Source organism: Emiliania huxleyi, assembly GCF_000372725.1.
Source record: "Emiliania huxleyi CCMP1516 unplaced genomic scaffold EMIHUscaffold_69, whole genome shotgun sequence".
Taxonomy (NCBI): Eukaryota; Haptophyta; order Isochrysidales; family Noelaerhabdaceae; genus Emiliania; species Emiliania huxleyi.
In genome coordinates this window covers 269358-281447 of record NW_005196830.1, presented here as the reverse complement: position 1 = coordinate 281447, position 12090 = coordinate 269358, and the positions used below count along the sequence as shown (strand labels likewise).

General features: G+C 63.5%; 2 protein-coding genes across 2 annotated transcripts in view; both read right to left on the bottom strand.

The window, feature by feature from the left end:
• The window catches only part of EMIHUDRAFT_311837 (5-carboxymethylaminomethyl modification enzyme), a gene marked incomplete at both ends in the record, with an annotated part of 4277 nt that extends 1520 nt beyond the window's left edge, over positions 1 to 2757 (bottom strand). Inside the window, 5 exons of the mRNA XM_005762161.1 lie at positions 173 to 298; positions 372 to 611; positions 701 to 895; positions 1051 to 1319; positions 2742 to 2757. Coding sequence (XP_005762218.1) covers positions 173 to 298; positions 372 to 611; positions 701 to 895; positions 1051 to 1319; positions 2742 to 2757 — 846 coding nt within the window. The remainder of the gene's footprint in view (positions 1 to 172; positions 299 to 371; positions 612 to 700; positions 896 to 1050; positions 1320 to 2741) is intronic.
• An 8214-nt stretch (positions 2758 to 10971) lies between these two features.
• On the bottom strand, positions 10972 to 12090 carry EMIHUDRAFT_216375 (hypothetical protein; the record flags this gene model as incomplete). Its single annotated transcript, XM_005762160.1, has 4 exons — positions 10972 to 11075; positions 11154 to 11347; positions 11421 to 11644; positions 11719 to 12090. 4 exons carry the CDS (start codon positions 12088 to 12090, stop codon positions 10972 to 10974), a joined length of 894 nt encoding a protein of 297 aa, XP_005762217.1.

The window sequence follows — 12090 nt, the reverse complement described above, 5'->3', positions numbered from 1 at the left end:
GAAATTGAGGAGGGGAGAATAGTGAGCGTAGAGGTAGAGGCAAAGGCCAGTTGCAGCAAGTCGACGCAGTTCGTGGAGGGGGGAGGAGCTCGAGTGCCTTTGCGGCGAGGGAGGGGCAGTAGCGCGGGCCAGAGCCGCCGTAGAGCGGGAGGCAGCCGTGCGACGCACGCACGAGGGCCAGCGTCTCCTCTGACGTGGTCGTCATGTAGCAAGTGACGACGCCGGGCGCGAGCGGCGCGGTGCGCAGCGCGTTGGCCAGCGAGAGGAAGGTTGGGTCCGGCTCGCTCGGCTGCGCCACCTGTTCAGCGTGCCACGCTGTGAGCCGAGAGGCTCCTCGGAAGACGGACCTGGCTCCGGCGGCGCGCACGCACCAGGTGCGGGTGAGACCAGTCCACCGTCCGCCCGTCCAGCCGGGGAGGCGTCCCCGTCTTGAGCCGCGCGAGCCGCAGCCCGAGCCGCTCGAGCGTCGCAGCCATCCCGACCGCCGCGCCCTCCGCCTCGAACCCCTCGCCCGCCCGGCCCTCGCCCGCCTCGCCTCCGCGGTTTGCGGCGGCGCGCGCGTCGAGGCGGGCGAGGCGGCCGGCGGGCCTGCGGTGCCGCCCGATCAGGATCTCTCCCCGCAGGAAGGTGCCTAGGGACGGACCTCCAGTCGAGGTCCGGCCGAGACGCAGCCGAGACGCAGCCGAGATGCAGCCGAGACGGCTGGCGGGAGGAGGGTGCCCGTCGTCAGCACGACAGCGCGCGCGCGTAGTGTGCGGCCGCTCCCGGTGCGCACGCCGCCGACCCCGCCCTCGTCCAGGAGGAGCAGGTCCTCGGCCGAGTCCTCGACGAGGCAGAGGCCGGAGCAGCGGCGCAGCGCGGCCTGCATCGCGGCGCGGAAGAGGTCGCGATCCGCCTGCGCGAGGAGAGTCGCGGCTGGGAGGTCGACCTGGAGGTGCGCGCAGCTCGCGCGGCCACAGGGTAGGCGCAGCGAAGGGCGGATGCGCTAGTCCTGCTCGGGCAGGCAGCGCCACGCTCCTAGCCACGCTCCTGCACGCGCGGGCCCCTCACGGCGGGGCCCTTGGAGCGGTTGAGCAGCCGGAAGTGGATGGCGGCCGCGTCCGCCACGCCGCCCATCAGCCCGCCCATCGCGTCAATCTCGCGCACGAGGTGCCCCTTGCCCACGCCGCCGATGGACGGGTTGCACGACATCTCGCCGATCGTGTCGAGCCGCTGCGTCACGAGCAGTGTCGAGGCGCCCGCCCTGGCGGCGGCAGCCGCCGCCTCGCACCCCGCATGCCCGCCGCCGACGACGATGACGTCCGCGTCGAGCGAAGAGGCTGCGCGACTCGAGAGTGAGCGAAGCGAAGCGAGAAGAGAGAGGCGGGACGACGCCCGGCGAGTGATGATTGCGGTGGACATCGTGCTGAGTCAGCGGACCACCGCCGATGTGCTCGCCTCGCTTCTTGAGCAGAGCGTCCACTGACTGGTGGCACTGGAGAATGGGGTTACCAGCGACTGCGAGAGACCACGCAGTGTGATCGCACAGAGTCGCCACCGAGCGGCCGCGCGGGCGGAGCTGGCAAAAAGAATTCTTGCTGCAATAAAAAGAATTCACATGCCAGATGTAGGCACTGGATTCGCCTGCGCTACCCGGACATACCTCATTGCGCGCCGGCGCTCGATATTGCGCGCGCGGAGGAGCGGCGCGCCGGCTGGCCTTAGGGCGGAGCCAAAACTCCTCTTCAACAGAGAAATCGCATCTGGCGGCCTCCTTCGCGCATCATTTTCTTCGGGCGGCGCGCTCCGCGGCGCGCCGCGCCGGCGCTCTCCGCGCCTGACACCCCGTACACCCCTTGACTCCTCACATGGCGTGTAGGCGCTGGTCACCTGGTCTTCGAGAACGTCTAGAGAGAGATCTCCCGCTCTCCCAACGTCTATTCCCTCAGTCAGTCTATTGGGTGAGCGGGGGGGAGGATGCTGTGTAGACCGAAGTGTGTGTAGTATCGCTTCTAGTTGGGACTCTGACGACGACGTGCCTCCACCGTCGTACGGCGACACCTCACGCTTCGGTCAACTTGGCCATTCCGAATCCACTCTTACCAAATCGCCCTCTGACGCTCACGCTGCGCTCACGAGCGCCTTGCACGAGTGATCGGTGAGATTCTGCCTCCAAGCCTCGCTGTACACGATCCAGGTTCCAGCTGTGGTGCTCGCTGTACGAGTGATTCTGAGATCAGGTTAGGCGAGTGGCAGACATTTCAAAAAGTGGGCGCCGCAGGCGCCCCGGCGCTGCGTGCCCACCATGGAGCATGGTCGGGCGCGCAGCGAAGAAAATTTTGCGATCGACAGCCTTTTTTAATAGGAAAATGGCCTCTCCTCGGCGCCATACCGCTTGTCGGCGCACAGCGGAGTTCGCAAGCCGGACCTGCTGCCTTCCCTTCTACGTACACTTTCAGAATGGAGGCTCAAACGCAGCGCAAGGCTCGGCTAGCTGTGCTCAGACCAAGTCGATTTGTACCAAAGTTGGTAGACAGTGCCAAAACCACGGAATCGAAAATGGCTCTTAAGTTCGCGACCTGGTGTCTGCACTGCCGCATGGTGCGAGCCGCCACTCATGAGAAGGTCTCAGCTGCGATGCTTTTGCTGCCTGTGTCAATGCAGCAACCCATATGACTAGCAGGATTGGGGCTGGGAGAAGATGCACAAGCGCACCGTCGACTCGGCATACTCCTCGCTCCTCGCGTACGACGACGGCGCACCCGCCTCCATCCACATCGGCCTCGCGTACGAGCGCGGCCTGGCGGCGCTCTGCCTGGTGCCACTAAGCCCAAGGGGGGGTGGGGGGGGGGGCACGGCCCGAGCGAGAGCTCCGCACCGTAAGCTATCTCGCGTCGGGGCGGAGAAGCGCGTCGAGATTTCTTGTGGTCCACATGTAGAAGGTGCAATGCTCGCCGTTCTGCGTGTGCCGGCCCACCAGCCTGCCCTGCTGCTCAACGACGGAGATCCGCTTTTCTACGCCAGTCCTCCACCTCTGAGGTCAGCATCACTTCAACCTCCTGGAGGCTGCCGAGGCGGGCTGCGTCGCACGCGCCACCGTCGCCTAGCCTCCCCTGCGTTACTGTGCCTCCCCGTGTTTGTTGCCTGGCGGTGTCCTGTGCCCCCGAGTTCATTTTACCCTCGCTCAACCACTGGGACGTGACTGGCGCGCGCACACACACCACTGCCTCTGGGGGGGCGCGCGGGGGCCCCCGGAGGCACCGTGCGCCGCGCCCCGCAGTGCGGAAACGGGGCCCCGGCGCTCATACTGGTCATTCATACTGATACTGCGCGAATCCGTTTCAACAGTAATGACAAAGAACGTGACCGCCGCCTAGCTTACGTGACCGCCGCCTAGCAGCTTACGATGGCATGTTGATGTTGGTGTCAGCCCCGCCCTCCGCGCGCACGCCCACCGCCCCGCTAGGCCGGAAAGCAACAGACAGACAGGCCGAGAGAGAGGGCCTGGATCGCACCTCAACCTCTGCGTCGTGGCCGACAGTTGCTTCGCGGCTATTTATTCCGCGTTCGAGCCTTGCTCGTCGAAGGCGCGTCTCTCACATATCTCTCCCCATATCGCCCCATATTTTTCCCCATATCTCGTCGAAGGCGTGTCTCCCCAGCGCGCCGCCCGCCTCTCCCCGCCCTCCTCTCCACTCCCGCCCTCCCGCGCGACGTGCTCCCGAGGCCGCCCCCTCCCGCTGCTGCCCTCGCACCCCTGCGCCTCGCGCCACGCGGCAGGCTTGCTTCGAGACGCGGCCGGTGAGCTCGTTCGCACCGCTAGAGGCGTCGACACCGTCTCCGCCCCAAGAGTGTGTGAACAGCGTCTCTTCACACCTTCCTCTGTCGAGATCGAGACCCGGCCGTCTGATCTCACGCGGTTTGTCACGACACTCCCATTCCGCTCGCGCTTGCCCTGGTCGGCCGCCGCGAGCTGCACGCATGGATCCCCGTGACGCCTGCTGTTCGCAGAACCCGCCAGAACCGCAGCACTCCCGCCATGCGATGCGCCCTCGCCTGCCGACGCCCCTCGTCCTCACACCGCCTGCTCCCTCCCGTGCCGTTGCCATCAAGGAGCCGTGAGACGCGTCTACTGCTGCCCATTCGCCACCCTTGCCCCGCGCGAGCCCACCATGCGCATCCCATTTCATGCTGCTGACGCTCGCCCGCCGTCGCCTGTGCACTCGCAGATCCAAAAACAACGAACAACGTGGGCGAGGGGAGCACCGCGGCTTCTTTTGCGTGCTGGGCCTCAAGCTGTGTACGCTGCGAGTAAGTGCGGCGCCCTTGAGGTCCCCTTCCTCTCGATGGAGAACCCCGCCCCGGCGGCGAGTGCCTTGCATTCTGCGCCGTGCGTCTGCGGACCCACTCCCTGACCCCGTCCCTCCTTTTCATTGCGTAGGGCGACGCCGACTGGATCGTCTCGACCTCGCGCAACAAGACGGAGCGCAAGGGCGAGGTCAAGTCCACGTCGATCTCCAACAAGTACGATCTGATCGACAACGTCGAGACGAAGGAGAAAGGCAAGGAGTCGGGCAAGCAGCCCGCGGTGTGCGCGCCCTCTCTACGCGCACATTCCCTCCTTTGCTCTACTCTTCTTGACGCATGTCGTGCGCGCCGCAGATTGGGTCTGTCTCGCCCGAGTCTGTCTCGCCCGAGCCGGCCTCGACGCGCCTCGCCTTCGGCTCCGGCTCCGGCTTCGGCAAGTTCTGCTCGTCGAAGCTGCTCTGCATCTTCTTCACGTCGGTCGGGGTGCTCGGCCTGGGCTGCTCGGCCTTTGCTCTCTCTTCGGTGAGCTCTGGCGCCGTCTCCGAGCTGCTCGACTCGGTGTTCGTGCACGACGCAGCCGCGCTCCTGGTGAGTTTGATAGGCTTCCCTCACGCATGGGATCAACCTACCTACCTACCACTCACACAATGCATTCGCAGGTCGTCAACCTCTCCAACCCGACTGCGCTCCCCGTGCTAGACGCGGCAACTTACCGCGCAATGCCGAACATCACTCCGAAAGCGCGCCAGCCCATCGGGACTGCAAGTTCTCAGACAAAAGGATACGTCATCCTGGCAGGTCCGCGAACTGCCTCAAGCACATTGTGCCACCGACTGCAAGAACATCGCTTCAGGTGCAATGGAGAGATGCTCTGGCACGGTCGGAATTTTGCAAAAGGGCTCAACATGACGTGTCCAGTTTGGCCACTTTCTGCGTGCACCGAAGCGTGCTTCTCTGATAGCGTTCAGACGTATTACGCCAACTGTAACACGCTGCGTTGGAAGGCTTGTGGATTCAAGGTGTTCCAACCTCACTTGCGTTGCGGCACACTTCTAAATCAGTCAATCAATCTTAATGTGACGTGGCTGCAAAAGTTCGTTGGCAAAGTCGTCATCCTGGAAAGAAGAAACAAAACGCAGCAATATTTGTCGCTGGCAAAAGCATTTGAAACAGGCTGCTGGGGCTTTCGCAACTGTACGGATGGGGCAAGTAAAATACCAGAGTATCGACAAACGCATTCTATGTCACGCGTAATACGCGACACCGAGAACTGGTACTCGGCACTTCTTGCCGCTTACGGAAAGATGGGGCTGCACGTGTACATGGAAGACTATCTGAGCAGCGAAAAAGAATTCAATAAAATTGTTACATACTTGGAGAAATGATACTGAAATCCACAAACAAAAGCGAAATAGGAAATTTCTCCACACACACAAGGTGGCGGGCTGCGGCTGGCGGCTGCCAAGGGGGGCGCGACCCTCGCTCGCGATCGCGTCTCCAGACTCCAGTCTCCCGTTCTAAACGTAAAACGACCGACAGGCAGGAGCGACCCGCCCCGAATCTCAAGCTACCTAGCTAGAGCTGCCTACGGACTACTGCGCCATACCAACTTACTCCGATAAAAAGAAAGAAAGAAAAGAGAGAACCACGGAGGACCTCAATCGTTATCGGAGACGAGTCATGGCCGGCACTCGCAAGCGGCACGGCGTAGCCCCGTTGCTGTCGCTTTCGCCGATGCTGACGCTGCTCGTCTGACCCTCTGTCGATGCTAACGAGTGCCCCGATGAGCCGGTACAATGCTCGGAAGGGCAAGTTATGAAGGTCAGTAGTTGCTCATCATGCGCCCTTAATGGGAACAAATACGACTCGGTGGGGGAACCGTGCACGTGCACGGGGAGCAAAGGGGAATGCGCTCTGCCGAGTACGCTCTGCCATGATGCCGACAACGGAGCTGGGACAAGTTGCTCCTCTGGAATCTTGGTACGCAAACTCAAGGCGAAGGCGGCCGCGCCGACCTTTCGTGCTGGCTCCTGGACACCAACGGAGGAGCTCTTAGTGGAACTGGACTTGATATCCCCGCTACCCTGACAAATCGGGAGATGCGAGACAGTCTTTATTGACGAGAGCGTGATGAATGCTATCTTACCCTTAACTACGCCCCTCCGGGATATACCCGATCGACGCCTCCTCCGTCGCTGCCCCCGCCGCCGCCGTCATCCTCGCCCTCGCCCGCCGGCGGATCCGGCGGCGCCAGCGATGGCGCTAAACGTCAAGATTGAGCACGCGGTCAACCAGCTCAAGCGAAAGAATGGCATGCTCACGGTGCCCTGCTGCTCGCCCACTCTCCTCCCCCCAAAAGACCTCCGGGCCAGCCTGCGCCCATTATAAAAACTCTCGGCCACCTCCTGAGCGCTTTGGCCACCACACCCCACCCCTCTCCACGTGCTGTGAACAGGTCCACGGCTCATTCATCACCGAGGCGCGCCTTGCCGCGCTCGTCGGAGGCGCGAAGCGCAAATGGGCAAACGTGTCGATGCACGCGTCGAAGCTGAACGAGTTCAATACCGGGCGCTCCAACCACCCTGCGGCTGCTGCCATTTGCTCGCTCGAGATTTCGCGAGGGGCGGGTCGCGTATCTTGTAGGCTCGACTTCATCAATCAAGACCCGCAGGGCTGGAGCAAAAAAAAGCAAGCGAGTGAGTAGACGTAGAGCCGTACTGCACACGGCACGATGGGCCATTTGCAACTTTATTGCGTTTTGAATGCCGTGGGGCTCTCTCCTGCCTTAAGTGTTTCTGGGTGTGGAGTTGCGAGGCGGTGCACTGTGCACGGGGCGGTGAATTTAGAATTTTACAACGAAAGGCGGTCGCACAACACGATTCGCGCGACAGGCAAGGCGCGGGCGACGGCTTCCTCAGAAGCCGTCGCCCCCACCACAGGAGCAGTCACACCACTCCCACTCCGGCGCCCACCCCACCCCACCCCGACATCCCCACCCCACAACCCCGCCCCACCCCGACCCGAGCAACCCGCCCCGACCCGACCCGACCCGATCCGCCCCGCTCCGCCCCGCCCCGCCCCCCCCACCGGACAAACCCTTAAGCCCCACTCAGCTCCGCCCCCCGCCCGACCCTCACCCGCGCGTGCGCCTGCCGCCCGCGCCGCCTCCCCCATGCGCGCCCTCGACGCCAGCCGCCTCGCCCGCCGCCCCGCCCGCCGCCCGCCGCCTCGCCCGGCCTTCGCGCCCGCCCGCTCGACCGCCGCCCCCGCCCTCCGATCCTGTGGCATCGCAAAAAAAGAAACGCAGCAGGCGCCGCGCCCAAGTCGTCGGGCGGCTGACATCCGCTGGTGACGTGAACGCGAGCTCGTCCAGGACCAGAAACCGGGCGGAGGCAGCCGCCCTCCGCCTCTGCCGCAGCACGCCCCGCCCGCTCCCCAAACCCGTGGCCACTCGAAAAAGAAAGACGTAGCGCAGCCGCACCCGAGACGAGCCCGAGCGTCCTATCGCTGGCGGTGACGTAGATGAGGACACGTCCAGGAATGAGGAGTAGGCGAGGGCTGCCGCCCTCCCCACCCACCGCCGGCGGCAGACAGCCAGCAGGAACCTCCAGCAGGGCAGAGCCTCTGGCTCTGCCAACCTCTGCGGCCCGCGCCACGCGGGCGCCGCATTCCGCCTCTCGAGCGCGCGCCGCCGCGGCCCCCGCCGCCAGCCGCCGCCCGTCGCCGCCTCCCGCCAGCCAGCTCGTACCAGCCAGCCCGCAAGAGGAGGCAGCTGCTGCTGCAGCAGCAGCAGCAGCGCGCGCCTTGCGCGCGCGGGCAGCGCAGACTCGCAAAGTGCGAGCGCGCCGCCTGAGCGGCCGAGCGCCGAGGCGCCAGTGCCGCGCCGGGCGCCGCGCAGCGGCGAGCAGCCCTGCAGCACCTTCTGCACCCTGTTGCAGGAGAATGTTCTCCTGGAGCAATGTGCAGCAATGCGCAGAGCCGCGCGCATGCGCGCGGAGGGCAGAAGAACCCTCGCCGAGGATGACGACCGCGCACAGCGCGGCCGCGAGGAGGCCTGCCCAGGCGCGACCTGGGCTCCACATGGTCGGCGCCACCGAGAGCGCCGCGAGCGTCGGGAAGAGCTGCGCCGCCACAGCCAAGTTTCGGAAAAAGAATTTAGAATGCGAATGTAGAAAAGGAGCATCGTAAAGTTTCTCTGAGGCGTTTTCTCTAGTGTAGGCGCCAGTGCGCGCCAGTCCCGTGCCCAATGTCGTGCGAGGGAGTTTTGTTGTAAAACTCTAGTGTCTAGAGTAAGGGCGTGAGGTCGTGAAGGCGAACACACGAAACTGCACACTGCAGTGCACCGGTCGCCGTCGCACAAGGCTGGGTCAGTTGAATAGCAACAACGACACATCTCCCTTCACACCTCGCGCTCAGCGGGGCGGCTTCCGAGCGCATTGCCAGCGCGGCGGCGGCCAGAGGGCTTCTGTGTGCCGACACCGCGGAGCGGGCTCCGGCGCGTGACGATGTGAGTCCGATGTAGAGCGATGTAGAGCGCGATTTTGCTGTAGAGTTTGTTGTAGAGGCTCTACAGCCAAACCGCCGGGAAGGCAGTGACTCAAAGAGGTCGAGTCGCGCTAATGGGGTGTCTCCGAGCTTACTGGAGCTCTGATGGACGGCCCTGACTATCACTGACACACAGATAGTTGGAGCTCTGATGGACGGCCCTGACTATCACTGACACACAGATAGTCACTCTGACGGCACACAACACCCTATAACTGCGTCATGAAATCCCATGACGATAACGACCAACGCACCGGCCGCCTGGCCGAAAAACGTGGGTTCGAATTCGTAGGAGGCACCTAGAGCAAAATTGAGCCCGCTCAGGTGTGAACAAAAAAATTAAATATTCTTAGCTTCGCCCTTGCCTCCGAGACTAGGGACAGAACCCACCCGTACACAGGAGAGATGGGACTGCGCCTCGCCCTCGCTTGCCCTGACTGCACAGGATAGCGTGCCCCGATGACGGCGACACTTAGCGAGGGTCACTGCGCAAGGAGGTTCGGTTTTGCCTTTCTCTGTGCTCTCGGGGGAATGTTCTCTCGGCGCCCATGGCCTTCTGAGGTTTCGTACTAATGACGTCCTTCTTGGCACTTCGGGCGTCGGTGTGTGCGTATCTGTGGTGTCTAATTCCCCCGGTTTTTATTATTTATTTTTTATTTTTATGCTATAGGTCGCCACGTTTTTTGACCTCTCTCACTAATGAAGCGATCTCTGGCTGGCTCCCTCGCCGCGAGCGGTGAAGGTCGCCAGTTCGAAACCTGCTTCGACCCTTATATTATTTTTTCTCACCTGGGCGGGCTCGATTTTGCTCAGGTGCCTCCTCGATTCGATCCAGCGTTCTCAGGCAGTCGCCTGGTGCGTGTTTCGTTTTCGTCATGGGAGCTCAGGTGTGAACAAAAAAACATAAGGGTCGACCAGGTTTCGAACTGGGGGCCTCCCGCTCGCGGGGCGGCACTCGGCAAAGAGATGAGGGGGTGCCGGCGGGCGACCTATGTAGCATACCGGGGGATCAGACACATCAGATACGCACATACCGACGCCCGAAGTGCCAAGAAGGACGTCATTAGTACGAAACCTCAGAAGGCCATGGCCGAGAGAACATTCCCTCGAGAGGACAAAAGAAAGGCTTCGCACCCCCTCCTTGCGCAGTGACCCTCGCTAAGTGTCGCCGTTATCGGGGCACGCTATCCTGCGCAGGCAGGGCAAGCGGGGGCGGGACGCAGTCCCATCTCTCCTGTGTACGGGTGGGTTCTGTCTCCAGTCTCGGAGGGGGGCAAAACGATAAGAATATCGTTTTTTTATAACTGCGTCATGACCAGCCTGCCATGCGTCGCCGGTGCCGCATTCGTCGCTGTGCTTCTTTAGCAGGCGGTGGACTGTCGGCTGCGAGGACGGTCGCATTTGCGCGAGGCGAGGCGAGCATTGTTGAGCGTTGCATGCGCCATGACTCGCGCCAGCGCGTGCGGGAGCTCCTGGCTGAGCGTTGAGTCCAAGCGAGTTGCGCTGGCCACTATCGCTACGCCGAGCCGAGCTGACGCGCCGAGGCGCCGGCCAGTCGCAGCCGTGAGGCATGCCACACAGCAGCAGAGGCACCTGCCACCCATTGGGCGGGCAGACAGAAGGCCAGGGCAGCACTGGCAAGTGCAACGCGCCTCATGTCGGAGAGCGACCGTGCCTTACACTCGTTCGCCGCTTATGAGATGTAGAGAGTTTGTTGTAGACTATAGTCGAGCGCGTCGGAGAGGTGTAGAGATTTCACGTTGTAGAGCGCCTCTACATCGCTCTACATCGGACTCATATCGTCACGCGCCGGATGTAGTTGTAGAGCTCTACAGCTCTACAGCGCTCTCCAGCTCTCCAGCTCTCCAGCGGCAGCGCTCTACACTCTACGTCAGTACATTGTACATCCTCGTACGGCAAACCCCCTCCCTCAGGGTTGCGAATCCCCTCTGATATATCGTACAGCCACGCCTCAGAAATAGCTGCATGCCCTCCTCGCACGCGTTGGTCGTGGAATAATGAACACGTGTGTGTGTCTGTGCGTGACGTCACAACAAGCCACAACGAGGAGTCGAGTGTCCCAGCTGTCCTGTGCACTAAATAGCGTCACTCTCTTCAGGAGGAGACTCTAATCAGTCTCTAATCCGCGCAAAACTTCGCGATCGTCGCGCACGTCTCGGCGGGCGCCTCCCAAGGCAGTACGTTGGCGCCACGAATCGTCTCCAGCCGGCACGTCCGGACGCCTGCCGCGTACTCCTGCCGCTGCCGCTTGTCGCCCCTGCCAAAAAAAAAAGGGCAAGGGTTACCCGCCGCATCCCCACGTCCGATCCCCGCGGCGATGGGAGTGCGCCTGCCGGCCAGCACGAGGGTGGGCTGCCGCAGCGAGGTGAGCTCCGGCTCGAAGGAGCGCGCCTGCAGCAAGCCTGCGTTGAAGGCCTGGATGGGCGCGCGTCGTGGCTGGCCGCAGCCCGCCACCGCCGCCTCGAGCCACGCCTGAGTCAGGTGATCCTTTCCGCTGTGCGGGGCGAGGGCCGGGCTCTCCTCCGGCCTGTCTAAAGAGCCCCGCCTCGTCCGACTCGCCCTCAAACAGGAACAGGTCGGAGAACGTGCGGATCGCCCAGCGGCTCTCGATCGTCCCGAGCGCAGCGTCGCCGAGCGGAGATCGGAGCGCGTCGTAGTTGCGCCGCAGATCCGCCTCGGGCACGGCGGTCGTCATGTCGGCCCACGTCGGCGGCGCAGCGAGCACGAGCCGAGAGACGGCCGCTGCGCCGCTCCAATCGTCGGCTTCCCGCGCTGCGAGCTGCACGCCGACCTGGCGGACGGGTGATTAACGTGTGATGGACGTGTCGTCGAGGTGGTGGCCCACCGAAGGCGGGCCGCGCGCACCGGCGCGAGCCCTCCCTGCGCCACGACAACGCACGGCTGCCGGACGTGCTGCTGCCAGAGCGCCTCCACGCCGCGGGACCAGTCGAGAGGAAGGAACATGCCTCGCTCGTCGGGAGCCCACTCATCGCTGGCGCCGCAGCCTATGAGATCTGGCGCGTACACGGCGCCACCGTCCCAGCGGTCCATCATTCGCTCCCAGAACCAGGCAGAGAGGCCGACGCCGACTGGGTGAATGAGCAGCAGAGGTGCGTCCTGCTCGTGGCCCTTGGCGGCAGGCCGATGGCGGAACGCCAGCCGCCAGCCGTCGTGGTGGTAAAAGTTGAGCGCTGGGGCGCTGAGCAAAGCGGAACCGGCGCCGCTGAGCAGACCCAT